This window comes from Apiospora hydei (genome assembly GCF_038363865.1).
Source record: "Apiospora hydei strain CBS 114990 chromosome Unknown utg000006l_segment0_segment0, whole genome shotgun sequence".
Lineage (NCBI taxonomy): Eukaryota > Fungi > Ascomycota > Sordariomycetes > Amphisphaeriales > Apiosporaceae > Apiospora > Apiospora hydei.
The window spans coordinates 372,733-399,747 of NW_027117365.1; the positions used below are offsets into that span (position 1 = coordinate 372,733).

Sequence of the window (27,015 nt, forward strand, 5' to 3'; positions counted from 1 at the left end):
TATTTTGATTAAAGTTTTTGTATGTTAATACCTTACCTTTAAGTCGTGTATCGACTGTAGGAATTGACGATGACATGTGTGTTTCAAGTTGTGATCTGCTCCTGGGTTCGGTATCGGCAAACGGCCCCTCCACTGCCAAGGCGCCATTTCCCGATGCGACTGTTCTGAAAGAAAGATGCCGACAAGCAGAGCCGCGCTTGGACACAACAATAACCGACCACAAAGAACAGCAACCAGAATGAACCGAAAAAGGCATCAAATAATCAGATCGCCGAGAACTGCCGCGCTTGCAGCGTCTCATCAACAATTCCCTGATCATGACGTCGCACGAGCTTTTCCTCGAGAGAGTGGGTAGCGGTGCCAAGGGTCACGATCATGAGTCCGTTGCAGATGCAACCGCAGCAGCAGCCAGCGTTATCTGGAATCTAGATAGGGAAAGCCGTCAGGTTAGCCGAGCTTCCTCGTGCTCGAGGTCGGGTCAAACCGGCCCCACCAAACCGGCTAAAGGGTCTACGGCGGCCGAAATGGCATTTCCCACCGAGCCTGTCCCGCTGACATGTCTGCGCAAGGAGGCTTCCTTGGGGGTACGAAATAGGGAAAAGGTCCATGTGATTCGGACGGATCTTCTCGGCTCAACTGCGGTTTTGTCAGACGCATGCTCCAGGGGCACAAGCAGTGGCTGCATGCCTGTCTGTTTCCGTGTCCGGGCATAGATACCACGAAGGGATTGCCATACTTTGACAAGCGAAAGAATAACTCAAATTTTGCCCGCGGCCCGAATAGCCGACGAGCATGGGACATATTCGCTCAAGGACCAGATCGATTCGTTTTCGGATATCTGATTAGGGAAGGAAACATGTCGTTCAGGCCCAGGCGCCCAAGGGGTCTTGCAGCGCAGCTTGCGCAGTCATCTATTCAGGATGCATCCTGGTTGATCACCGTAACCCGCCATGAGAGGTGACGGGTGACGGGTAAGGTATTGGTGCGTTGGTAGTCACAGGCTACTGCGTACCAATAAGCGGACATAGAGCAAGACCACTCCAGCTGGGTGCAGTCCACACATAGTCATCTAATAGCCGCCAACCGAAGGGCGTCTGCTGGCCATCGTCCAAGCTGGACTAATCGTGAAGCCGACATGTGAACGTTTTACCTTTTGAAGGAAACCAAGACGGTGTGTGTGGAGCTGAAACAAGGAATGCGCTCAAGTGGAGGCTGCCCGGCCATGACTTGGGCATCTTTGCTGTAAAACCTGGATCACGATCAAAGGCAGGAGTTTGCCTGAGCACAACCCATGTGAGTCGGAATTGTACGTTGCGGCCAAAGGGAGCGGGCCGGCAAAGGGACTAAATGATACGAGATAAGCTCGGGCGCCTGTGAGCCCCTTGGAGCTTCAGCAGCGTCGGAAAATCTTTACTCTCCTTATCAGAAAAATAGTGGGTGATGATCTAATGGAAAGGGCCAGACCGCTCAGGATGTCACGATGCGGGCGATGCGGTGGCGAAGCGCTGGAAGAGAGAAAGGGGATGATGCATGGGTATCGGTCCAAGTCCGCCGCCAGAGAGCAATCGCCAAGAATCGTGAGAAATACCACCAGCAGTGTCAAATAGAATGGTTGGGCCCGACAATGTGTCCGCCTTGGTTGGTTCACACGGGCTCTCATCAACATGAGAGGAGCGGAGAGGGATTCAGAAGAAGAAGGAAACATAATTCAAGACATTACTTGTAATAGCTCGCGGCTTTCAACGAGAGCCATGTCTGATGCATGTTCGAGGCGCAATGCACGATGTAAGAGTTAGGTGGCCATTGAGTGAGTGGCCAACCAGGTGAAGCCAGGCGTGTTACAGCGAGCAGCCTCGTGTAGAACCAACAGAACTTGCGAAGAGGCTGACGTGTTTGACGAGACCGTCCTTGGGGGCAAGGAGACACGGTGCATCGTGGGATCGTGATTTCCGACCTTGATGTGTCAAAACTTCGACGGTCTGGTTGGCTTCTGGATGAACGGAAAGGTGGACAGCGGAGGAAGTGGATTGCGATGCGTGGGGCGCAACACTTACTGAACAGAATCTGGCGTCAGAAACGGTGCGACGGCAAGACGGGCGCCCATCACTGCTTCTTTGTGTGCTCTCACTGAGAAAACCCACTGAAGTGCCCGCCCCCAGTGTTCCTCTCCGCCAAATTCTCTCTCCAACTTAGGTACGGAGTACAGTGGACATCAACCGCCGCAGTCCACTGTTTCTCGCCATGCAGCCGCCAAACTCTGGGGGTGGAGAGTTAAAAGAAACGTGGGAGACGGTGGCCGACTCCTGCGAGTGGCCGCGTCAAGCAACGGAATGGGGATGTTTGTACCTAAAAACAAAGTCATATTCTCATCAATTCTGCAGCCTGAAAAATGTTTGTTTGGTCCAAGGCGACCGACATGATGAAACATCGGTCGACATTGTGTTTGTTGAATCGAGGCAAGACTTTGGAGTGAGACGCTTGGCATACCAATGAGTGACGACGGGAGGCTGGCTGCTGCGTCGACGTATGAGGTCGCATCTGACTTTTCTGACCAGAGAGACCAAGGCGACGACGATTGGGACAGGACATGCAACCGAGCCGCATCGTGGGATTTGGTGCAATGTGTAATTTGAATTTGATGCATGGTGACATGGAGGCTGTCGTCAGACTAGCGGTTCCGCAAAAGACAGCGTTTGGTGATTGACTGGTTGTCTGCCGAGTGAGGTCATCGGCAGGGGGTGCCCCCAGATTGAGGGGCTATGAAAGGCGAAAATTGAGGGGTGATCCCAGGCGGCCAGAGGACGGTAGTCGGCCGGCGCAGAAAGTTCCCCCATTCGTACCATGATTGACAGGAACAGGAGAACAGGACGAGCAAAGATAATTGGAACAAGTAACGTCAAAGGCAAAGTAAGATTGCCATGGTGGAATTGCCATTGTTTTGATTCCCATAGCGATACATGTATCCAAGGAGAGAGAGCAAGACGGCAACGAGGCGTGCAAATGTCGGGTTTGGATTGTTCGTCCGTTTCACCATCAGTAGTACGTAGCCGCCGCGTTGACGATGGGTTGTGCTTGCTGCGTGCTGTATCCTGCCTCATGCAAGTCGGTCACTGCGCCCGGCTATGATAGTGTCAAGTGGAGCGGGCTATTTGATACCAGTCCGGCCGTCTCTGTGTCTGCCTCCTGTTTCCCCCGACGATAGAGTGACAGAACATTCAACGCGTCAAATGAGAAGGGCCAGTGTGTCCCCTCTCCACGACCCTACCTGCAGCTTGTCCATCCTAGTGTAGCAATCTCACCGTCCGTAGATGCGTGGCACTATGGCTCTTGGGGATAGTGTTGCGGTCACCGGTTACATTCTGGCGCAACGGTTGAGATGCGGGCGAGTCAGCATTGCATTATGCAGCAATCATGATCCATCCGGCCGCAGCACCCCCAGAGACTGTGAAGCAAGGGCCCGGGGTAGACAACAACAAAAACCCAGGATACACGGGTTCCCCAGACTCTCTCAACCGCTTACATACCTGAAGGGGTCCAGTTGTTCCGGGAGGTTCGAGATTGGGACGTTTCAAGCTTCCAGCCACACGGAACGCACGATTCCAGCGTAAACCTTTGTAAATGGGATAGCCGCGCTTGGCTACTGATCGACAATTATTTACGCGGATGTGTTAGTGTAGACCAAGGCTTATTTCTCAACGGCTCGTGGGTTGGGCATTCTCGTGCAGTGATTTTGTTGATGCAGGGTGACGATCTTTCGGGAGCCGGGCGTGGTGCGGCACTTGTCCGGTTTGGACCGAAAGTGAAAATTAAAGGAAGTTCGAAAAAAAGGAAGCGATGACGATGTGTTTGGGTTTGACCATCGTGGGCGGTGCCATCGTGGCCTCACCCTTGCGGCCTTGCCTTGGCTTGGCCCTGTCGGTGAAATAGGGAAATGGCGCTAGTGGTATTGGATTGGATTGAGGGGGAAAGTGGACCTGTAGAGTTCGTTCTGGCACACACTGGGAGACTGGGAGCTGGAGGTGGGTTCTCTTTTGGGGAAGGAGCAAGTCGGAGTAGGGGAAGAATGCAATGGAACGTGAAAAAGAGACCGGAAAAGGTGAGCGCAACCGTTTGGACGAGTCACACCTACACCTACAGTTTCCTGACAAATGAGCCCCGCTTTCCCTGGATCGATCAGTTTGAATGTTGACGATGCAGAGAACAGGAGTCCTGTCGGTGTTCCGTTCTGTGTCGGGGTCTTGGAAGCTGGTAGAACTAAAAATTGCATCTTGCCTTGCTCGCCTCATGTCTAGACGGCGGAGATGAGTCAATATCCTAGGAAACAAGTCGGCAACGTGGGCAGGTTTTACGGACTAATCTCGCATAGCGAGTGCTGTAGCAGGAAATAAATGCCTCTGTCAGCTGTCGGTTGCCTGATGCAGAGTGGCTTGTGGCAGGAACAGGTGGTGAGATGGTACCATCTGGCGCCGTAAATGCCAGTCGCCAGTGACTGAGATGAAGGGCCGTTCGAAAAGGGCCGTTAATTCAGTGGTGCTCGGGCTGAGCGCTGGCTGGCTGGTTGGGCTGGGCTGGGCTGCTCTGCTGCTGTCTGACACCCCCAGACAGCCGGACGAGCCAGAAGAAGCTAACGGAGGGTGGTTGCCAAGGATGATCACAGACAGATAGTTCGGTAGCATTGCGTTGCATGACGACAAGTCCACCCTGTACCTGTAGCTGCATCGACTGTTTTCGCAAGCCCGAAAAAAAAAACACTCGCTGACGGAATGGGCGGGCGTCTATTATTGGCCTGCATTTGGCTTGCTGGCCAATGAGACACGCAGCCCAACCTTACCTAGTACTTCCAGCAGGTAGTGGGCAGTACCTACCAGCACCAAACCGCAGCAACCACTAATCAGAACACGGAACCCCGCCATCTTCTTGGTACTTGCATCATTGTGGATTCCTCCTGCCTTTCGTTCACTCGGGACTGCCTCGCCCACTCCCTCCACTAACACACACCCAGAGACCCCTGCCACCCGCAACTCGTACTTGTCCATTGATCGGTCCCCTAGATCCGTCATCAGTCAGGCAGTCTGGAGTTGCATTGAATGCCCCTCCCAACATTCGCCTGGAATTCGATTTCGATTGCCTTCACATCGATCGTGCCCTCTGGCAATATAAATCTCCCCATTCCCACCTTTCTCATCCCATCCACTCTGCTGACTTCATACTCTCCACCTCTACATCGACATCCAATAACCTACCCACTTCTCCCAGTTGATCGTCTCTGGTCGTGTATTATTTATACTGCCTCACTTTCTCTCTTCTGTTGACCTTTCCATCAACATCAACCAACAACAAACACCGTCAGTCTGAGCTTCCATCTTTGAAAGCTCAACCAACAACTCCACTCAACCTACTACACTCTACCCAACAACAACACCCTTCACCAACCGCCATCATGCCCGGTAAGAAGGCTGTCCACTTTGGCTCCGGCAACATTGGCCGCGGCTTCGTCGCCTGCTTTCTCCACGAGTCTGGCTACGAAGTCGTCTTCGCCGATGTCATGGACGACCTCGTCAACAAGCTGAACGCCAAGTCCTCCTACGAGGTCATCGAAGTCGGCACCGAGGGAACCGACGTCAAGACAATCACAAACTACCGTGCCATCAACTCCAAGTACAACGAGGCCGAGCTGGTCGACGAGATTGCCACTGCCGACGTTGTCACCTGCTCCGTCGGTCCCAACATCCTCAAGTTCATCGCCCCCGTCATTGCCAAGGGTATCGACAAGCGATCCCACGACCTCAAGCCTCTGGCTGTCATTGCCTGCGAGAACGCTATCGGCGCCACCGACACCCTCGCCGGACACATCAAGGACCCCAAGAACACCCCCGAGCACCGTCTTGAGGACCACCACCTCCGCGCCGCCTACGCCAACTCGGCTATCGACCGTATCGTCCCCGCCCAGAAGGAGGATGCTGGCCTCGACGTGACGCTTGAGAAGTTCTACGAGTGGGTCGTCGAGAAGACTCCCTTCGACTCCCACGAGATCCCCACCATCGACGGCATCAAGTGGGTCGACAACCTGCTGCCCTACATCGAGCGCAAGCTGTTCACCGTCAACACTGGCCACGCCACCGCCGCCTACCACGGCTACAACAGACAGAAGCAGACCGTCGACGATGCTCTGCGTGACAAGGAGATCAAGGCCATGGTTTCTGCTGCTCTCGCCGAGACCAGCAAGCTGATTGTCGAGAAGCATGGCATCCCGGCAGACGAGCAGGAGGCCTACAAGCAAAAGATCATTACCCGTATCAGCAACCCTCATTTGGCTGACAAGGTCGAGCGTGTTGGCCGTGCCCCCATGCGCAAGCTGAGCCGAAAGGAGCGCTTCATCTCCCCTGCCGCCGAGTTGGCCGAGAAGGGCTACCCCATCGAGGCTCTGCTTGGTGCCGCCGAAATGGCTTTCCGCTTCCAGGACATCGAGGGCGACGACGAGAGCAAGGAGCTCGCCAAGATCATGGCCGAGAACGATGCCCACGGTGTTGTCACCCAGGTCTGCGGTCTCACCACCTCGGACAAGCTGTACCCCCACGTCGTCAAGATTGTGGAAAAGGTCCAGGCCGACAGTCAAGATTGAATTACGGAGCACCGCTAGTAGAGCTGTGGTTGTGGATGTTTCCATTTTACCCCACAAACAGCACCACCTTTTCTACTTCTCCACCTTCGATTCTGCAGTCAGCACCTTTTCTTTATTAATTACGAGTTTACGACATTTGATTTCTGCGGCTTCTGCACCGCCGCTTGTTCAGCGAGGCGCGCATGCGATTAAGGGAATCAAGAGGGGCATGGACAATGGCGTTTGCGTTTTATGACTTCTACGAAACACAGTCCTCATACTGTCTTCTAGGTAGTCGGGTCTTGCATTTCTACAGGTCCCACGGTACTCAAGTTCTCATGTATATAGATTCGGCTAAAAGGGCTTTTGCACTCTCAGGGATGCGTGCCAGGCCTCATCAAAATTGAAACATGATAACGAAACTCTTGATCTCTTGTACTGCAATGTGACTTGGGATTTGTGACCGGTTGATGTCATTCTTTCTACAATTCCTCCACACTTTACCAACTTGCTGACTGTTTACTATTAATCATTTATGGTAGTTCATGTACAAAATACCCTGCTGAGGGTTTTACATTCACTCCAACCCACCAATCTACCGCACATGCTGATCAGTTATTCTCGGTGACGGCCAGCGTTACCTTATTCCCCAAGATGACGGGAGTACTGACTGGTTCCCTCAGAAGCGACCGAAAGCGACATGATCGTGTTATTGCCCGGAAACCCCCAACTGTGCGTGCCAGTAACCGCGTGACTGCAAAGCAGCATTTGCAACAGCGCAAAAACAACACTGCGTGTCATTGGCTCGTTGGGTGAGTAGGATCATTCAATGAGCAATGCTGGACTGTGAATCTACTGCTTCGGGGCAGATTGATACAGGGGATGGATATCCATGCTTGATTGATCTATCTTGGCCTGGCGATACATTCGTTACATGGCTCTGCTGGATCCTGGGCCAGTATGTATAGGAAAAGCCGCCTGCATGGCGTGGAACCCGTGAGAGGATAATTGGGAGGTGTATACAAGTAGGAAGCTTTCCTGAGCTTGTGTACATTCCGGATTATCATCTATGAGCATGCCTAGAAGGGTGATGATGAGGGCAGGTGGTGCATTAACGAAGAAGAGCCATGGGGCTTGGGGGCGTACGTAGACATGAAGAGCGCGTTAGCTATGTCGCCGTCAATCCAGACGGTTTCTCTGTCGCCATGATAGATGCACGAAATATGCCAGCCCAGAATGGCCTCGACCTCACATCACTTGCACTCAACGTCGAGGGATCGCCACCAACTTCATCACTTGGTTTCTGGGAAGCAGATTCTAGAACGTTCGCTTTTCATTCATTCGTTTTGGAGAAAACAAGATGGGGAGCAGGGGCTCAAAGACCACGAACTCCCCGTCATCCATGTCTACTTTTTAAGATCAAAGGGTTGTTGTTTTTTGCCTTAATGCTACCTGCGAGCAAGACCTCTCTCTCTAGGTCCCCGGAATAGAGCACTACCATCATAGCCTAAGCCCGTTTCTTCCTCATCTTTCTCTATACCTCAGACAGACATCCATTCATTCACCGTAATCGTTTTACGCATCGGCCTACTCTTCCTCTTCTTCCTCCTCCTCCTCATCTTCTTCCTCTTCCGCTTCCTCGGCAGCATCATCAACCTCGATCAGGTTGTCGGTGCCATTAACAGCAACACCTCCACCGTTCTTCTCGAGCGTCAGCCACTCGTCCCACTCGGGGAAGAGCTCCTCGTCCTCCGTCGGCGCGCCGATCATCTTGGCCACGCGACCCTTCTTGTTCTTCTCGAGGCTCTCCTTCCACTTGGCCACGCACTCGGGGGCGGCACTGGGCTTATATGTTTGCGCAAAGAGAACGGCCTCGGTGAAGCGTCCGGTCTTGGTGAGAGTGTCGATACAGCTGTCCAGATTACCCACCCGCCAGTGGCATGTGAAGGCAACGTTGTGTGCGGCGGCCTCCTCGGCTTGTTGAGCCAGAGACGCCAGGCCCTTCCGATCGTTGATGCTAGTGTAGATCAGGAGAAGAGAGCCAAGGTCCTTGGCGTTCGTGAAACAGTCGATCGCCAGAGGGGAACTGCCAGCCCGCAAGAGCGGCGTCACCAACTGTCTTCCACTTGTGGTCGACATCAGCCTGCTTGGCCAGTTCCAAAGCGATCTCCAGCTGGTTCAGGCTCAAGGCGAGCTCGAACTTGTGCTCGGGGTCTGTCGCCACTTCAAGAGCCATCTCCTTGTGGCCTTGGCCCTCCAGGAAACGGGCAATCTTGTTCATCTCGTTCTCGGGGATGCTGGGAAGAAGCTCGCTGGCGGCGTCCATCTCCTCACGAAGCACCAGGGTCTGGTACTCCAAGACGGGTAATGACAGGGCGAAGGAAGTAACGTTGACATCCTTGTCGGCAAGGTAGATCCTCGAGTCCCTCTGGATGTAGCCCAGGATGTACATACCTTGGTCGAAGTGGGACACTGTGTAGGTTTGGTCACCGACCAAGTAGTTCAGCCGGTTGGTGCTGTTGGTGTAGATGAAGCAGTCGCCAATCCATTCACCTGTCCGCACAGACTCGGAGATGTCGGTGATAACGTCGAAGGCGGCCTCGACTCCATCCTCGTCCTCTTGGCCCGCCTGGATGGCTTCGACGTAGGCTTCTCGCGAAAACCTCAGGACGTAGCAGGTATCCTCGCAAGCCAGGGCTACCAGTTCGCCGCTGTCAGACCAGTAGACCTCCTTGGGCTCAACCTCAATGCGACGTACAAGACCGCCAGTTGCCCAGTCGTAGAACGAGACTCCACCCTGGCCCTTGACACCGAGCAGGACGCCTCCGGTCAAACCATCAGCGGAGAAGGGGATATCAAGTCCGCCCGTCTTCTCCACAAAGTTCTTGTAGACCTTGACGCTAGTGGCGGACTCGCGAATGGCGAAATCGTTGCTGTTCTCCTTGGACGCCCAGACAAAGTCCAGAGCAGAACCGAAAGCCTTGTTTCTCCAGGCAAGCGCGGTGTAGATGATGTACTCGCCATCACCACATACGGAGACGAATCGGCCGTTCGGGGAGTGGATGAGGGTTTGGGGTAGACTTCGCAAGTTCCGAGATCCTTGGTAGGGAGAGTAATGGGGGCGTTGTCCTTGAGCGATGCGTCGCCGCCCTTGATAATCGAGGAGACGACCTCGTTGTGTCGGGCCCAAATCAGCTTGCCGGATCCGTCCATGGACACTGCCGGCTCTTCGCGACCGAGCTTGACGACAACAGCACCATCGTCGAAACCAACAGCGACTCCTTGCTTGCCCTTCTGGTAGGCGACACACCACGCTCGCTCGAGGCCGTAGTTGAGACTTTGTTCGAATCTATATGTGTTTGCGTGCCATATCCTGATGGTGCCGTCTTCTGAACCCGAAATGATGATCTATAATGCAATGCGCGGTCAGATCAGCGGGACTTGCTTAGTATAGGTATAGAGGCGGGTGGTTCGACTTACCGGGAGCTCTGGGTGGTACATGGCAAAAGAAACATTGTTAGTGTGGCCCTCGAGCGTGGCGATCAGGGACTTGGTGGTGTAATCCCAGACCTTAACCGTCCTGTCATCCGAAGTAGTGAGGAGGTAAGGCTTGTCGGAGTGGGGGTAGTAATCGACGGCATTGACACCCTTGGCCTCATGGGCCTCGAGGGTGAAGTTGGCTGTGGAGGAGCCCAGGCTCCAGATCTTGACAGTTCGGTCCAAGCAGGCGGAGGCGAAGGTGTTGGTGTCTTTGGGGTTGATGGCCAGTCCCATGACATAGTGGCTGTGGCCCTCGAAGATCTGGACGCACTTCCAGCCCTTCTCCCAGTCCCACAGCTTGATTGTCATGTCATCGGAGGCCGTCAGGATGAAGGGCTGGGTCGGGTGGACGGCAATGGCGCGAATGTAGTCGGGGTGGGCCTCGAAGGAGGTGATCTTCTCGGAGGTGTTGTAGTTGTAGACGCGGAGCTGGAAGTCGTCGCTGCCGCAGACGATCCAGTTCTTGCGCGCGACGAATCGGCCGGCGCGGACGGGGACGTCGGTGAGCTCGAAGGTCTTGACGACCTGCTGGGTCTCGTATGACCAGATGTAGACATGGCCCGAGTAGAGGGTGGTGAGGATCCAGGGCTCCTGGGGTGGAAGTCGATGCCCTTCACACGCTCGCTGCGCGCGAAGAGCTGTCGCTTGACGTCCAGACGCATTGTGGCGGCTGGCGCAGGGGATTGCGCGGGCGATTGTTGGAGATCGGTGTGGTTCGTGAAGCTGGGAGCTTGCTTGAATAGGGATTACGAGGCCAGCTTATCCTCCAAGACGCATCGAAAAAGCCCAGGCCGTCGGAGAGCTATTGCTGCGAGGCGGTTGCGTCAAGAACGTCAATTCGTCCTCGGGTGATCGTAAGTGGTATGGAGAAAGGAGGGAGCTGCGCTGGCCAGCAATTCAGTAGGTACAATTATTATCGGGTGCAGTGCAGCGCAATCGATTGAAGCCAGCTGCAATTAGTTGGAGACACGTTGAATTGAGCGAGCCCGCTGTCCAAGTCCAGCCAACCTGGCCCCCTGGCCTGCCAGCTCTGCCCCACTCCCGATAAACCTCCAAGTCAATTCAATTGGCAGCCTTGTCTTATCGGTCCCTTGTGGCTGGCCCAATTGAGGCTTTGCGGATATTGAAGCCACAGTCTCCAAATCTAAAGCGGTTTCATAACCTGAAGTGATAAATCGCATGTGCGATTTCAATGGGCAACATCGCCGTCGTATAATATAGAACGGTCTGTCCAATGACGTAGATGATGTTATTGCAAACCCCCGAGCGACCGCCAGTATTTTTGAATTGAATCATTCGACCGAAATACCGATTCTGGTGTTTGCGATTCGGGGTACTAGCTCTTTTTAGGCGGCAGTTTTGGGACTGGACGATGGACTTTGTACCACCTGCCCCCTATGGCCTGCCGTACCAAACCCCCAATCCAGGACATCAATGGTCGAGATATCTTATCTCCTTCAGCCTGACATGATGTTCGCATATAACTACGCATTTCATGCCTCGCTGTATCCAAAAATGGCTTATTCCACGTTCGCGCGCGTCTCGTCGTCCCGGGCCCCCAGGGCAACTACCTTCACATGATTCGATTTCACTAGGACTGAACCGAACTGGCGGATTGCACCGATGGGCTGCTCGGTTTGTCACGGTCTCCATTCACCGGTCTATGGTGCGCGGGGGGTTGGTAGACCGGTCGGGGCGGTCCAACTGGGATATCAGCCTAGGCCAACTGCGTAGCTCTACCAACACCGGCTGTGTTTCTTGTCAAATTTTACTGCGAGCCCTACAAGCGTTTTGGTCCAACCTACCCCCTGACCAAGGCGTGGTCCTCAACCTTCACCATGCAAGGACTCCTGAAGTTGGTTTGCTAGGTCGTGAGCGGGAAGGCTTCGTCGAGGTTTATACCTCTGTAGAACACCGTTAGTAAGACTTGCATTGACAACTGGCGAGACGCTGACATAGATTATAGAATGGGGCCTAATCCATCTCCCCGGGCCGCTCTTTCGAGTATGGTCCAAGATTCCATATCGCCCCGAGATGAGCAAATCCGCAGCATCTGAGGACGCTTATCAGTTCATATACAAACATCTCCAAGAATGTGAGACCTCCCCCTGGGCCCATGAGAATTGTACCACTGGTGCGTTTATGCCGACAAGGCTCGTCGAGATATCCGGGCCCGAAACCTTTCGAGTGGTTCAGCTTCCATCCGCAACTGCTACAAGATACACAGCTCTCAGCTATTGCTGGGGCTCAGGGTCATTTTTCAAGGCTACAAAGTCCACCATTTACGATCTGGGAAAAGAAAATAACTTCTGTGAGTTACCGGCAGTCTTGCGAGATGCCATTACCATCACGCACAAGCTAGGGGTCACTTATATCTGGATTGATGCACTTTGCATCATACAGGACGATGTTTCAGACTGGGAGAGGGAGTCGTCATCCATGGGCTCGATTTATGAGGAAGCATATCTGACCATAGCTGCATCTTCGTCACCATCGGTACACGTTCCGTTCCTAAATTGCGAATTCGCCACGAAATCGGCATGTCTACAACTCGAAGTCCCTGGTATGCCCGAGGGCACTGATCTCAATATCCGGGCCCGACAGCGTCCGTTGTGCGGCGTCCACGCTTCGTACGACAACTCAGACCCCTGGAGGCGCCGCGCGTGGGCCTTCCAAGAGCAACAACTTTCAACCCGCTTGATATGCTTCACGCCCAACGAGCTTCAGTGGAGATGTAAGCTTGAGCCAAACTGCGAGTGCGGCGATGTGAAAAGTACGGTCGACTGGGAGTTCCCATGGCGAGAACCATCATCCCTTTCATTGACTGAGTTGTCGGACTTCTGGCATAATGCGGTATTTCAATACTCCTCCAGGGACATGACTTTTCCCAACGATAAATTACCTGCCATCTCCGGACTTGTGAAATGGATGAGCGAATGGCGCGTTCAAGATGTGTACCTAGCCGGGTTGTGGAAGTCAACCCTGATCAACGATATGTGTTGGCACAGAGACGCTGGTGCATTTACCGGGACCCTTCCGTGGGTTCTACCGCGTCTGTACCGGGCTCCTTCATTCTCTGTGAGTGAAATATTTCCACTTATACAACACTGCTTTTCTGCAGGAGACTATTGGGGACTTGAAGGTCTTTACTAAAAACTATGCAAGTGGGCCTCGGTGGACGGACTAGTGGGTTACTGGCATCGAGAAAAGCCCATCGACCCTGTTCGCGGGGACAATGAAAGAGCGCAAAACGTCTATCCTGTAGCAGAGGTCATCGAAGTGGAGGTTAGCCACACAGGTAGCAATCCGTACGGCTGCGTCAACGACGGTTTCTTGACCCTTCGAGTGCGGCTTCGAAGTGACGCTGGGCCGTCAGCACAACCCATCACGGACCGAACATGTGTACCATGTCCGCTTGGACGGGGCGGAAATTCCATTCAATGCGGACGTCAACATCGATGTCGTAACCATCTCGGGGTCGGGCGAAGCTGCATCAGAGATATTCGGAATCCGAGCTGGTTCTCAAGAGTACCTTGCAGGGGAGAGTAGCCAGGTGGCAGGCGTCTCGTACTCGCGACTGACCCCGGATACCGAAGATTGCAGGGTTTGGTTGTTGTATCTATTGGGGTACAATGATGGGACAACAGTTATAAGATACTTTCTTGTTGTAGGAAAATCACTCCGGATGCCTGGGGCGTTTGAGCGCCTGGGGTTGCTGGTTCACGAAGGACAGGGCTGGGAGGGCCTATTGGGGTGTGATATGAACAACCAGCAGATGGTGAAGCTTGTATAATCAACCGCGAGCTCAAGCTTATGTTGCAATGCAGACTAAGTCACACTTTTTGAATACCATTATCGTGGATGCGCAGTCAATGGCCGGCTGGATCAATTGTCTAAATCTGCATGCTAGGCTCCTGGTTATCTCGGATTTATGTTAGTAGACTTGGCCAAGTAAGTAGGGTTGCAAGCTTATGTATTCCTTTCGGACTGAAAATCTCATCACCAAAGTGGCAACTTTACCGGGACGGGGTGGAGGGTGGTCAGCGCCGGATCCGGTAATATCTTACATATGTGGTAATCCTGCCAGGCTTACCTGCCCCCCTTTTCCACCAGGCTGGTTCTGTGTCCCATATCCTGACTCAAATTGCTTCACTCAACGCCGAAGTCTGTCAATTGAACGTCTTGGGGGCACCAGAAATACCGCGGTATCTTCTACGGGGCAGAAGAGTTATATGTAAATGATCTGTTTGCGGCGCAGCCGGTGTATTTGGTGAGAAACCATATCAGCGCCAAGAACACATCGCTCATCCTCATCCGGAGGACCCGAGTACGGGCGGCTGACCCCGCCAATAAGCTCAGATATGTCTGCCCGAGCCCTGACTTATGCGAATTTTGCATACCCCAGGTATCTCCTCCTTTTCCATTCCCATGGGAATTTCTGCATGCCAAGCGTCTCAGACAACATGGCAAACCCAGGGGAAATTGTCAAGGGTCTACTCCAATTGGGATCGAGAACGCCGGTCCCAAGTTTCGGCAGTTCACAGCTCTGGTTTTTGTTTCTCGGTAACTGGCGGATAATAGCAGAGGTGTATATTACATGTAGTATGGCCCAAATGCGTATGACAATGGCGTTGACGACAAGGCAAACTGACTTTGTTCAGCAGGCAATTTCTGACCACCTTGAATGTTGAGGCTGAAGTATGTAGAAAAAGAAAACCACCTAGTCATGAGTATTGGCTGATAGCTGAAGGCTTATATCCAGGAGTCTTGACTGGTCGCGTGGCATTGCCTGCCGCGCGGCGATACGTTAAAGTGCCGGCTCGACCGAGCGATACCGCACCACCCACGCCACCAACGGCTCTTGGTCTGGTATCAGCCCCAGGGTCCCGTCCAAACGGAGTTCACAATGCCACTCAAGCGGCTTATAGCCAGGAAGGCGACCAACACGCGACTCCCACCGTCTGACTAAGCCGTTGAACGAATCCGATGGAGGTGTGGTGGGGGCTAAGCAACTGTTATTTGACCTTGACACCCCTTACCTTCTCTGTCAATCACACTCTCTCCCTGCGGCCAGCGCTGGTTGAAGAAATATGAAGTCTCCACTTGACTCAACACTCACGTATCTTGCCGTCGTCTACCACCAATTGAGATATCACCATGGATCAACCAGCGCATCATGAAACCGGATTTCTACAGTCACTGACGGCCTTCAAGGTAAACCGCCTCCTACCTGACGAAGAACGCCCCATGCTTACTGGATCCAACTAGGGCGTCATCTGGGGCCTCTTCGCTCTTTGCGTCGTCGCACTGAGCACCCGAATCAGCATCCGACTCGTCTGCTTCCGCAAGCTGTTCGTCGAAGACTACCTGATGATCGTGGTCCTGGGCGTGATGCTGGGCAACGCCATCCTCTGCCAGATCCGGATGGACCTCGTGTACCTGATCGACGCGGTCGGCAACGGCGACATCGACCGGCCCGCCGACTTCAGCGAAGACATGCCCAAGGCCCTGCACGCCGTCCTCGCCAACACGCTGCTCTGCATCCTCGGCATCTGGGCCGTCAAGTACAACTTCCTCCTCTTCTTCTACCGCCTCGGCTCCAAGGTCCGGCTCTTCCGCATCGGCCTCTGGGTCGTCGTCGCCATCACCACGGCCTGCCTCGCCGTCGTCCTCGGCACGACGGACTACCCCTGCACGACCAGCCCGGTGGACTTTCTGATGACGCAGTGTTCGACCGAGGAGGGCATTCAGCGGGAGACGAGGGCTACGATCATCAACTGCACCTTCGACATATTTACCGACGTTTTGAGTAGGTATTTATTGAATTCATCCGTGTTTCATTCCGATGGACGTAATGGCTTTGGCTAATCAGTCTTCTATTCAGTTATCATCTTCCCCATATCCATCCTATGGAAAGTTCGAATCCCTCTTCGCAAGAAGATCGTGCTCGCATGCTTCTTCTGCATGATCCTACTCACTATTGGCATCACGCTGGTCAGAGCAACGGTTCGTCATGGAAGGGTGGCGTCAATCAATACACAGGCGCAGAATATGGACTGGGTTTGGTTCTGGTTCACGATTGAGTTTGTCACTGGTGAGTGAATCTCGAGCTCTCCATTCTATCTATTCTCCACAGGACGGGCGCTCATGAACAGTTATCTAGCCTTCGTCGTTGCCTGTACGGCTTCTTTCCGTTCCTTGTTCGTGCAGATAGACAGGTCCAGGAACGGAAGCCCACTCGGCAACCAAGCAAACGCCGCCCGGCGCCCTTCGACGCCCAGGAGCCCCAAGCGCCGGCTCTACGACAGCCTGCTGAATACCATCCTCAGCCTGGAAGGAGAGACTGAAAGGGATCGTGAAAGGTATCTGCTGGATTCAGAGCCTCCTCCTTATCAAATGAGCCAGGATGCTTCCTACGAAAACCGGTGGTCCGGACAATCCAAGGCGGAAACGGACCGCACACGGTCTATAGAGACCTCGTCGTACACTCAGCCAGGCACCCACAATGCTGGAGGAATGCCGGATTCAAATGTTCCGTAGTGTTCATGTATTTTTGTATGATATGGTCTTGATTCATGAGTACTTAGGTACATGTAACTTATACTTGGACGGCTACACTACCGACACCCCCTTCGACGCAGGCCCTTCTAGCGACATTTCCCAGGGACCAGGCATTGGACAGTGTATTGGCATTTCCAAACCACAATTGAGATGGAATTTCTAGAGGGCACCTTGAACTGCACGTGTCGCGTCGAATATCAACGACGAATGAGGATCTCCGAGCTACTTCGCCTAGATCCGACTTCCACATGCTCTACGTCAACTGCCACCTCGTCGCGAACGAGGATATAGCCGCTGTCACTTTGCGTTTCTCCTTTGCTTCTCCCTCTGAAGCCGTGAAGTTGAATGTTTTCCGTCGCCTCCTCCTCCTCCTCCTCGCCCCTCCGGACCCCGTCATAGCCCGGCTCGTTCCGACCAGACCCGCGCAAGGACCGCACCGTCGCAAAGTCTGGCGTCGCGTCGCCGCTGTAGTCAAGGAACCGCGCCACCGTCGGCATATGCGCCCGCACGAACGGTCTCAGTCGCGCCATGCAGTTGCAGGCGATAGCGAAGTTCATTTCAATTGACGACCAGAGGGCGGCGTAGGCTTGCGTCCACGTCGCATCCGGGTTGACCATCATGTTCCTGATGTAGGCTATGCGCACGATGGATGCCACGACCGCCCTGTCCGACCGGAAACCACATTCTCCATTAGCGTCAATGCACGAAAAGAAAAAGACGATTCTCAATTGTTCTTTGGGTATTGAGTGTGTAGTAAGGAAGCCTGAGTACTCACGCCGAACCAAGAGCCAAAATAAACCAGATGATGATCTTCTGTCGGAGAGGCATATGGAGCCCATATATCATCGGTATTGGGATAACAATCAGTACAACATCGATGAACATATTTAAAATCGCTTGGGTGAAGGCAATGTTATCGAGACACGTCAAATTGCTCAAGCTGCCAGGGTTGCATGGGCCGGCAAAGAGGGCCGTGAAGATTATAGTGTAGATGGTAATCGCGGCAGCAGTGATATAAACGCAGATTCGGAACGTCTTGAATGGGTTGATTTGACGGTAAAGCACAAGGATCGCCAGCTTGGCCAGGGTTGGAGACCAGATGTAAGCCAAGGCGAAGAGCAGAAGGTACTTGGGCATGCACACCATGTCAGTGTATCGAGCAGCGAGATCGAAGGACACCTACCCTATAGTATCCAGCAATCTGGCCTGCAGTGACATTCCAAAGATGCCTCCCGAGACCATGTGGCATGGCTGTAACGTTAGGTAGGTAGGGAGTCAGTTCCGGGGATAAAATAAGTACTTCTGGCACAAGTATCCTGGACTGAGCTTACATAAGACCATGCCAATGAAGTATGATCCGGAGAGTCCCCATGAAAATGTAATGAGAACTGCAGGCGATGCAATTTTAGAGATTGAATTCCAGAAGCGTGTCCCAAAGGCAATGAAACGGATAAAGCGGTACTCACAATCAGAGACTGCAGGCTTCTTGACAATCCTGGCGCTGGTATAAATCCTCAACATGAGCAACACGGTCGCAAAAGCAAATGTGACGGAAGCCACAATGATGATCATTATTTGCAGATGGGTCGTCCCATGAAAGTCCTGGGCTTCGCCTTGTGGCAAGGGCATCATGCCATGTTCTTCCATGTTTCCTCTAGTAGAGGAGCTGATCCGACTAGATATCACGGAAAATGTGGTAGTGAAGATGAACTTGGTGGTAAAAGCATGCATACCTTCCGTAAGTAATTTGAGCTGACATACACCATACTAATACCTCGTTTGTGCCGCGCCGCCGGACTGCATTGAAGTCGGGGCACAATATATCTGTCACAAGAAACTGACCCTAGAACTTCACAAGCCATGCAATAAATGTATGCTGTGCACCCAGTCCCGAACGCTTTACGAGCTTTCACGTCATAACAGGGGTTGCAATTGGTCTAAACCAAGTGGTGTCGAGTTTGGACTTTTCTACCTGGCTGATAAAGATTGGACCAATGGCAGTGGCACTTGAAGCTTGGCCACTTCAATGGCTGCATAAGTCTCGGCTGCAATGACGCCATCTGCATCGGCAAGTACTTAACGGGGATATTGTGGGTGCAAGCGACAACATTCGAATACCAATAGATGCTGTTAGATCGAGTACGTTGTAGCCACGAATTGATCCCGAGATCTTCCTCAAAGCCAGATGCTAAAGAACGTTACATGAGACCTGAAAATATCTATGAGTTATCCCTATTCTGCCTTCCTGAGCTTCAAATAGGGGTAAAGACGTATATGCTGCTGGCCCACTCAAGCCCATGGTTTATGCTTATATTCTGCCAAAAGTATCATGCTAAGAGACTGAAAGCAAAGGGAAAACTCTGTGCTGACATAAGTACGTAAGCAAGCAATGTATGCAATTTTGCGCCCAGCAATGCACGAGATCCGCAGATCGGAAAGAACCCCGGTACTTTTACCAGACGCAGCATAGCTAATTCCAGGGAAGCCAGGATCTACACACCAGGCGTTAATTGGTGACCCTTTAGGCAAGTAATCCCCGTGCTTATTTGTAGCATCATCCCCCGTGGTTTACTTAAACCCCAGAAGAATACCTACTGTCATGCTAGGTGCCATCAAGATATGCAACTTCAACTTTAAGATCTACTACCAATTAGAAAAAGCAGTCGAACAAAGGCCTGGAACAATGACACTGATCAGGGGAATACTAAACTCCGATGAAGCCCTGCCGGTGTCGCCAGACCAGGTAACGGTAGAGTGGTGCTCGAAAGCCCTGGGCGTTGTCATCAAGGAGTTCACGACGGTCGAAACGATCCATGGCACCGCGAGCAAGATTCTGATCGGCCTGAAGATTTGCAGCAGCAATGGGGGTACTGACGAGCCCAGGCCAGATCAAATATGCGTCAAGGGCGGGTTCGACCCAAGCATCACCGCCATCTACCCTGGCCTGAACGCCATATACAAACGAGAAGCCGAGTTCTATTACGTACGGATGCATTGCCCACGCTATGCCTGTAATTTAACTAACCATCACCCGACAGTACATCGCGCCACTTGTGACCATGCGCCTACCCAAAGCGTGGTATTGCGGCACCGACACCGTCAGCGGCCAAGGCATCGTCATAATGGACGACCTACGATCCACAGGCAGCACATTCGGAACCGCCCTAGACCCATGGCCCGTCGCCCGGGTCCGAGCCGGCGTCGAGCAGCTCGCCGCCCTGCACGCAGCCACCTGGTCCAAAACGGCCCAAGACCACCCCTGGCTGTCAAGCGGCAGCGCCCTCCCCGCCGTGATCCTCGCCCTCCTGGAACCCGAAGCCTGGGCGCGCCGCTACGCCGAAGGCGAACGACCGCCCGTGCCCGACGAGATGCTGGACCGGGAGCGCATGAGGCGAGCCTTTCAGAAGCTATGGTCCGCCACGGATCCCCGCTACAACTGCCTCGTGCACGGCGACGCCCACGTCGGCAACACGTACATCACGGCGGCCGGCGAGCCGGGCTTCATCGACTGGCAGGGCCTGGCCGTGGGCTCGGCATTCGACGACGTGCCGTACTTCATCGCCGGGGCCCTGACGGTGCGGGACCGGCGGGAGCACGAGGTCGGGCTGGTCGAGCACTACCTCGACACCCTGGCCGACTTGGGCGGTCCGAGGCTGCGCAAGGAGCAGGTCTGGGACGAGTATCGGAGACACACGATGCACGGGTTCGTGTGGGCGCTGACGGATCCCCATATGCAGCCCAAGGACGTGATCTTCGCGATGGTGGAGAGATATACGGCGGCGATGGTTGACCATGGAACGTTGGCCTTACTGGGCTGTTAGCTCCGAATTCATTGTCTGAAGGTAATGATTGTACTGAAAGACACGGTCATTTGACGGGCACGGCATGTGAAACGCAGCTTTGAGGGCTTGATGAGGAATTATGATTGAACAGTTAGCTAAATGACGAGAACACGTACCTACGACCAGGAAAACTGTACGCCAACACCTAACTCACGACACAAGCGGCTGGCAAGACGCCTGCTTTACCCCCATGGGGAAACCGCAAATGAAACCCCATTCGCTTGCAGCAGCTAGTCAGTCCCCTACAGCACTACTATCAACACCGCGCTCTCATCCACTATCCACACACTGCCCCGACCAACCACACCGCTGGCGTAGTCTAAGGATCAGTGAAGACAGACGCATGCCCAAAGCAGTCTTCAGGTCTGTCCGTCTCCGCTCTCCGCCTGAAGTATCGCCCCTTATAACTCACGTGCCACTTCTTTCCCACATACTTGTCAAACTTCGTCTGCGGGTCCTGCGTCGTCCACGAGGGCACCAGCTGCCAACAGTCCCGGCTGCACCTCGTATACTTCTTGGCCTCTCCGACGCTCTCGGGGCTGCAATCCCCACACAAGCCGTTGAACATCTCCTCGGTCATGTGTTTGCAGCAGGGCCGGGGTAGTACGTCATTGAGGTCCTCGCACCACATGTACCGCTCATCCTCCGGGCGGCTCTGGTTCCACTTGCCCGCCAGCACCACCCGCATGGACGGGCAATACGTGTTCCACTCATAAACTTTGAACAGCTTGTTGCAGTCTGGGCGGTCAGCACACAGGTTATACTCGCTGCCCCTGAGAAAGTCGCAACCACAGGCGAAGAACACAAGCTGGAATTGACACATATTGTCGGTCTTACCTGTCTGTCGAAGAACAATAGAGGTTCTGGACTGGAGGGTGTAAGTGGCGGTTGCCGTGAGGATTTGCTCTCAGAGAAAGGATTCTTTCGACCTGTGGCTTAAATAAATACCGTTTTAAACTGTATAGGACAAGACGTTTCCATTGTTCTTTCATGCTGTGGCGAACTGGTGGGCTCTGATGCAAACCCATTGTTTTCACGCAATTACCTTAGAGTCTTTTGTGGTTGAAAATGTAACTGTTTAGTCGCCTTGTCGACTGGCGAGACTCATAATGGGAGTGGCAAATAGATCAAGCTCATGGTGAGACACGTTGGTAGCACTCACATTGTTCACCATATAAACTGAGACAAAGACGGCATCTTTGTTCACATCAGACACATGGACCGATCATTGTATGTCTGCAAGCCTCCTTTGTGTACCATAGAATTTCTTCCGCCCGCGTGGAATAGTGAAATCACGAGTGGGCTAACGATAATCGGTCAAGGGGAACATTGTATTAACCAATCAAACTTCTCGTCGTAGCGGTCCTCGGAGCATCCGTGGCGAGCTTGAATTTCCGGCGCACTGGAGGTCGGTTAGCCTCAAGAACTCCGGATATACCAATTCTGTAAACGACAGATGGACTTACCACCATCCAGCCCTCCATCGACCTTGTCGACATTGGCTACAGAATCCTCCCAAACGCGGCAGCACCACAGCGCCACCAGCGTGGTCATGGAATCCGAGGACAGTTCTGCCGTCACCAGAAGTTTGTGTTGGTCGTCCCACTCTTCCTGGATAGCCGTGGCCTTGCCCTCGCTGTCAACCCACTCCTAGTGGTCCCCTTTCCTCTGCGTTTGAAAGCACGGCCTGGCGTGCTTGACGAACTGGGGAATACCGTAGTCACCCCTTTCAGACATATCCAGCGGGAGTGCCGAGTAGCGTGAGCGAACGTGCCACCTTTTCAGACCGATGTGCCCAAGAGTCTGCTGCGAGGTGGACTGGATGTGGTAGTGTGGGGAATTGGACGGAAGTGAGTCCAGGCCACCTGGCGCCCTGTTCATGTATTTCAAGTTGTAGACATGCCGCAGGCGTGGCTTCTTCATGGTCGGCGTCTCTGGCCTACTCCTTCTCACGCCATATTTCACGCGTTCGAGCTCCAGCTCGGTCGTGGCCCGGCCAGGATTGACAACACCGCGGTTCAGCTGGAACAGAGGTACCGTATCAGAGGACTCGGCATAGATGGACTGTCCCTCGAGGACCAAAATGGTTGGAGGCCATGGGCTGTCGGCCTCATCGTCCTAATATGATGGGAGCCCATCCTCTGGCTCGTTGGTTGATGGCGCTATTCGCGGCTTTCTTGTGTTGATTCTGCGAAACGACGGTACTAGCGGTGGGGGCATTGGGACGTGATAAGTACTGGGAAACCTGAGGGAGTCTCGACCAATCAGTAAATAATAGACGAATTGATATAACGCCAGAGGTCGAAGTGAGGGTGGGGGCGCACTGTGGTTGCGGCGCAAGCAAATTGGAATTCCAAACTTGTTGGTCCGTTGCCTTTCTGCTTGCGACGCAATATGCGTTACCTGCGGGCTGATTTGTGTCACAACAGCGAACACAGAGGATGCTGTTGGGCTGTCGTCTTGTTGTCTGTCTCTGTTTGCGTTGCTTGGTAGACAGGGAACTGGAAATCAAACGGCTAGGAAGGAAGCAATCTGAAGGTATGATCGGACAGCCAGGGTAATGATTTAACAGAAGGAAGAAGAGGTATATAGATGTTTCTCGTCAAAGAGGCAATTTAGAAGAAATGTAGGGACGTTCTGTCGCTTCTCGCCGAGAGGACGAACAGCCCCAGGCCAACAGCCCAATTCTGGTGGATGATTGCTGTTGACGTCAGACTTCCATGTTTTGGTCGGGGCCTGGCTCCTTCCCAGACCGAAGTATGGCATGGCTGTTAGGCGTCATTGCCGCTGCCGCTAGCAGGAACGAAGACCATCCCATCACGACCCATAGGGAAAGCAGATATGAAACTTTGCGATTCGGGGACTGCAGAATGAAATATTCAAGTAAATAAATACTGGCGCATCCTGGCTCTCAATGCGGATATTGCTTTTAACTCATATCTCCTTCGGTTCCTTGCCCCAGGTCATGCGTAACCCGTCCTTGGTGCCTGCGCGAACAGCATGACAGCTATGTGCCACCCTTTTTTGACGAACGCATAAGCCCTGATGGCCTCAGTAGATCAGAGGTTGATCCCCGGAGGCCAATGGTTCTTATTTAACTCTCACTTGTTGATTCCCTTGCCTGCAGCCTTATCCAGCCCCTTGGCGACAGCCTGCACAGTTCCTCCAACTGGGTTCTTCTTGCCTCCCAGGAAGTCGGCCACGTCGCCGGTGATCGCACCAGCCAGACCAACGGATCTCTTCGCCGGGTTTAGGGAGCCACGGCCCTTCCTTTCCGCGCGTCTAGTTAGTTTACGTGATCCCGAGCGGCTTCAATAGCTATAACTCGTGCACCTACTTTTGAGAACCGTTTTGGTCAGAAGCTGTGGTGTTCGGTGCTGTGTCGGCCATTTTGGAGTTTAATGAATTTGGTAGTAGATGATTTGATCAGAAAGACTTAGTTGTACTGATATGTTGACTTTGTGGCAGTGAGCAAAACGATTATCGTTTCCTGTCCCTCATATATCAGTACAATGGTATCTTGGGGAATCATGACGACATGTTCTTCAAGCAAAGGTAAAGCGCTGATCGTTCTAACACAGTCGCTAGGCCGCGTCTCGCTTATATTGCCCACCTCCATCAGGCCAACCCGTGATTAAGCTTCTAGGTTTGGACAGCTGCCAGGATGGGAGCCTTGGAGCACGTTTCGTCTCAAAGCTGCCGAAGCGGAAACGGAAACGAGGCGCGCAGCGTAATAGGGGTCCGACCGTCCAGACTCTTTGGGAGCCGTGAGGTGAGGTTGAACTAAGTTTTAACCCCTGAAACTCTGTATTAAGAGAAGGTCGCACAGTATCGTTTCCTTTGCTACGTCATTCCCAGTACGGACTTTCGGCATAGGTCGCATCCGAAGAAAGGAAATAAGGAAGCGTTTTGACCATGCAACTTGAAAACGTCATCTCGCAATGTGCATCAGGAATTGTTGCCAATTGGGTCGGATGAAATACTGCGTATGTATGTTCGATATGCTTGCTAATTACAGTTTTGACCGTCGCAGCTTGTGTCTAGACCAACATCAACTCGACGAAGCCCACAACGGTTCCGGACCTTTTCTCTTGAACAAGGACGACTACACCGTGGTAATACTCTTCACTCAGCCCCTTTGGACAATGCATCAAAGCTCAGTCATATCATTCTCGTCGACGCCACAAATCCCTTGAGATATTCTAGCCTTTGGTCCATGCTCGGATGACTCAGAACCACACCTCCCCTAGATCGGGATCTGAAGAATCTGGCCCCCTTTCCGAGGTGAGCTCGTGAAGTCACCCCCTGTCGAGACGTAGATAGACTTGCCATCAAGCGCCAAGGTAGCCGACGTCGGTTCCGTGAGCAGGTTCGCGTACTGGCTACTATCGCCGACCAGTAGGGTCTGCACCCCGCGCGGCGTGACCTTGAAGACAGACGAGGAGTGCGTCGCGATGTAGGCGTTGCCTGCTTGGTCGAACGTGAAATCGTCATAGATGTGCGCCGCGTCGGGGCTCCGGGCCAGTACCTCGAAGTCGCCCCTGCGGCGGCCGTACTCGTCGATCCGCACACGCACGAAGGTGCCCTGGTTCGAGTTGGTGAAGTAGAGGTAGTCACCGCGCACGCGGAGGCCATTGATGCCGATCGGAGGAACCGGATACGAGGATGTGTCGTTGTTAACGGCGCCGGCACCCAGCATGTCGTGCTTGAGTAACACGCCGGCCTGGCGCTTTTGCGTGTCGATGGACAGGATGCGCCCGTCGATGGAGTCGGCGCTCAGCAGGATGTGCGGATGGTGCGGTAGCGCGGCCATGCCGTTCATGGTCGCCGTATCCGGCACCGGGATGCTGTCGACCACCTTGCCGTCGGTGACCGACACGATGTGGACCGCCATGCTGCCTTTCTCGAATGCGAATGACGTGTGCAGGCCGCCGCTGACCGCGTACAGCTCCTCGCCCGGGCGTCCCGGGAGCGAAGATAGACCCGTCAGTGCGGTAACTTTACGATCAAAGGCTGTGACCAGCCGCGCCTGAGGCGTCGCCGCTTTGGGGTCCAGCGTGTACAGCAGGCCGGTGGGCGATTCCATGGTGCTTAGGAGGAGGTTGCCATTGGATAGGGTTTGCAAGTTTTCGACAAACTCGACAGGGAATCCATAGACAGACTTGACGATTGAGGCAGAAGCACACATGTTGGAGTACGATAAAAATAGTGCATAAGGGTATTGCTGCTTTTGCGTTTGCAGGTTCCAAAGATACTCTGGCGGGGTAGGTACCCGATATTTAAGAGGGTTTCAACAATGTAGGAGTGCGGCGTGCATCTGGATGTGTGGATGTGATGATGGCTTCGGCTGGATCTGGTCGTCCTGAGTCTGTCGTATCTTGCTGGGTGGCTGACTTGGCATTGGATAGAATCCAGGAAGGAGCGAGAGAAGGATGGCGTGGCTCGCACTATCCCTTTGAACGCCGAACTATTGAAATGCATTAGGTGCCAAGTATCGGTACATTGAGAGGCCGAGACGTAGCAGGGCCAGAGCAGCTTTGACCGATTTCTCCGATGTACCGATACCCTTCTTTCTAACAGTGCTGCCATGTGTAGCTGGCTCAAGGAGTTGGAGTGAGGGAAGCAAGGAGGAATTTACATGCCCATGACAAGCACTGGTCCTTCCTCAGAGGGACTAAAGTGATCAAGTGGAAACCGAGATGCCTGCAAGGATGGCATAATTTGGAAAATTAGGTATGGTTTTGACTACCCCCCAACTTTGGCATATACACTCTGGCGCCATATGGGACTCCGGACATCTCCTGCTGTACACGAACGTCTTTATACACAATCTCAGATCAATAGCCCGAGGACAAAGAGATCAGGGAAATATTATTCCGTATGCAAATCCACCAAATGCACCCTGCCGGCGCAACAAGACGACTACGCTCGCACAGAACAGTTGAAGGATCTTTCCCCTTCAAAACTTGGGAATACCAGCCACGCCACCAGCCCTCATTTGTCCCAGCCGTAGCGGTGCATAGACGTCATTGGGATGGTGTCCTCCTCACTGCTGCGGTCCGTTCTGCCGATATGAACGGAGCTTCTTCCATATCCACCAATGTTAGATGAGTTGGGATTGGGCGAGACCTGTTGCGTTATCGACGTCGTCTTGAATGGCTGCTTGCACTCAATGGGCACGTAGCTTCTCCTCGTTGTCGCGTCTGAGGCACTCCCAAAATGGCTTTTGGGACCATTCTCTTTGGACTCATACGTCGTCTGGGTATTGCGGCTACTACCTTGGCTCTTTCTGCTACGGAAGATGCTACTGAGACGGGACGCGAACTTGCCCCCTTTAAAGGCGCCGGCGCCGAACTGGCCTATCGTCGGCGCACACAGCGCGACGATTGCAAACGGAGCCTCCAGCATGGATATCAGCAGAATTGGGACGGTATGATCTATGAAATAATGTCAGTTGGTATTTGCTTCATC

At 53.4% G+C, this 27,015-nt stretch overlaps 10 protein-coding genes across 10 annotated transcripts; 4 read left to right on the forward strand and 6 right to left on the reverse strand.

The window, feature by feature from the left end:
* Positions 1-5,440: 5,440 nt before the first annotated feature.
* PG997_007293 (Mannitol-1-phosphate 5-dehydrogenase) lies at positions 5,441-6,622 on the forward strand (the record flags this gene model as incomplete). Its single annotated transcript, XM_066811608.1, has 1 exon — positions 5,441-6,622. The coding sequence occupies one exon, from the start codon at positions 5,441-5,443 to the stop codon at positions 6,620-6,622; it is 1,182 nt and encodes a 393-aa protein (XP_066666950.1).
* Positions 6,623-8,188: 1,566 nt separating this feature from the next.
* Positions 8,189-10,803, reverse strand: PG997_007294 (coatomer subunit beta'; the record flags this gene model as incomplete). The annotated part of the gene is made up of 5 exons (XM_066811609.1): positions 8,189-8,716; positions 8,739-9,588; positions 9,636-10,009; positions 10,082-10,732; positions 10,759-10,803. 5 exons carry the CDS (start codon positions 10,801-10,803, stop codon positions 8,189-8,191), a joined length of 2,448 nt encoding a protein of 815 aa, XP_066666951.1.
* A 1,372-nt stretch (positions 10,804-12,175) lies between these two features.
* PG997_007295 (uncharacterized protein) lies at positions 12,176-13,843 on the forward strand (the record flags this gene model as incomplete). Its single annotated transcript, XM_066811610.1, has 4 exons — positions 12,176-13,219; positions 13,307-13,426; positions 13,488-13,756; positions 13,813-13,843. 4 exons carry the CDS (start codon positions 12,176-12,178, stop codon positions 13,841-13,843), a joined length of 1,464 nt encoding a protein of 487 aa, XP_066666952.1.
* Positions 13,844-15,298: 1,455 nt separating this feature from the next.
* PG997_007296 (uncharacterized protein) lies at positions 15,299-16,681 on the forward strand (the record flags this gene model as incomplete). Its single annotated transcript, XM_066811611.1, has 4 exons — positions 15,299-15,355; positions 15,410-15,950; positions 16,014-16,235; positions 16,278-16,681. The coding sequence occupies 4 exons, from the start codon at positions 15,299-15,301 to the stop codon at positions 16,679-16,681; spliced, it is 1,224 nt and encodes a 407-aa protein (XP_066666953.1).
* Positions 16,682-16,899: 218 nt separating this feature from the next.
* Positions 16,900-18,349, reverse strand: PG997_007297 (uncharacterized protein; the record flags this gene model as incomplete). Its single annotated transcript, XM_066811612.1, has 4 exons — positions 16,900-17,365; positions 17,478-17,830; positions 17,886-17,953; positions 18,034-18,349. The coding sequence occupies 4 exons, from the start codon at positions 18,347-18,349 to the stop codon at positions 16,900-16,902; spliced, it is 1,203 nt and encodes a 400-aa protein (XP_066666954.1).
* A 1,036-nt stretch (positions 18,350-19,385) lies between these two features.
* Positions 19,386-20,523, forward strand: PG997_007298 (uncharacterized protein; the record flags this gene model as incomplete). Its single annotated transcript, XM_066811613.1, has 2 exons — positions 19,386-19,685; positions 19,741-20,523. The coding sequence occupies 2 exons, from the start codon at positions 19,386-19,388 to the stop codon at positions 20,521-20,523; spliced, it is 1,083 nt and encodes a 360-aa protein (XP_066666955.1).
* Positions 20,524-20,863: 340 nt separating this feature from the next.
* On the reverse strand, positions 20,864-21,367 carry PG997_007299 (uncharacterized protein; the record flags this gene model as incomplete). Its single annotated transcript, XM_066811614.1, has 1 exon — positions 20,864-21,367. The coding sequence occupies one exon, from the start codon at positions 21,365-21,367 to the stop codon at positions 20,864-20,866; it is 504 nt and encodes a 167-aa protein (XP_066666956.1).
* Positions 21,368-21,878: 511 nt separating this feature from the next.
* On the reverse strand, positions 21,879-23,934 carry PG997_007300 (uncharacterized protein; the record flags this gene model as incomplete). The annotated part of the gene is made up of 6 exons (XM_066811615.1): positions 21,879-21,946; positions 22,011-22,194; positions 22,246-22,662; positions 22,948-23,011; positions 23,650-23,826; positions 23,882-23,934. 6 exons carry the CDS (start codon positions 23,932-23,934, stop codon positions 21,879-21,881), a joined length of 963 nt encoding a protein of 320 aa, XP_066666957.1.
* An 856-nt stretch (positions 23,935-24,790) lies between these two features.
* PG997_007301 (uncharacterized protein) lies at positions 24,791-25,732 on the reverse strand (the record flags this gene model as incomplete). The annotated part of the gene is made up of 1 exon (XM_066811616.1): positions 24,791-25,732. One exon carries the CDS (start codon positions 25,730-25,732, stop codon positions 24,791-24,793), a length of 942 nt encoding a protein of 313 aa, XP_066666958.1.
* An 806-nt stretch (positions 25,733-26,538) lies between these two features.
* On the reverse strand, positions 26,539-26,952 carry PG997_007302 (uncharacterized protein; the record flags this gene model as incomplete). The annotated part of the gene is made up of 1 exon (XM_066811617.1): positions 26,539-26,952. One exon carries the CDS (start codon positions 26,950-26,952, stop codon positions 26,539-26,541), a length of 414 nt encoding a protein of 137 aa, XP_066666959.1.
* Positions 26,953-27,015: the final 63 nt, after the last annotated feature.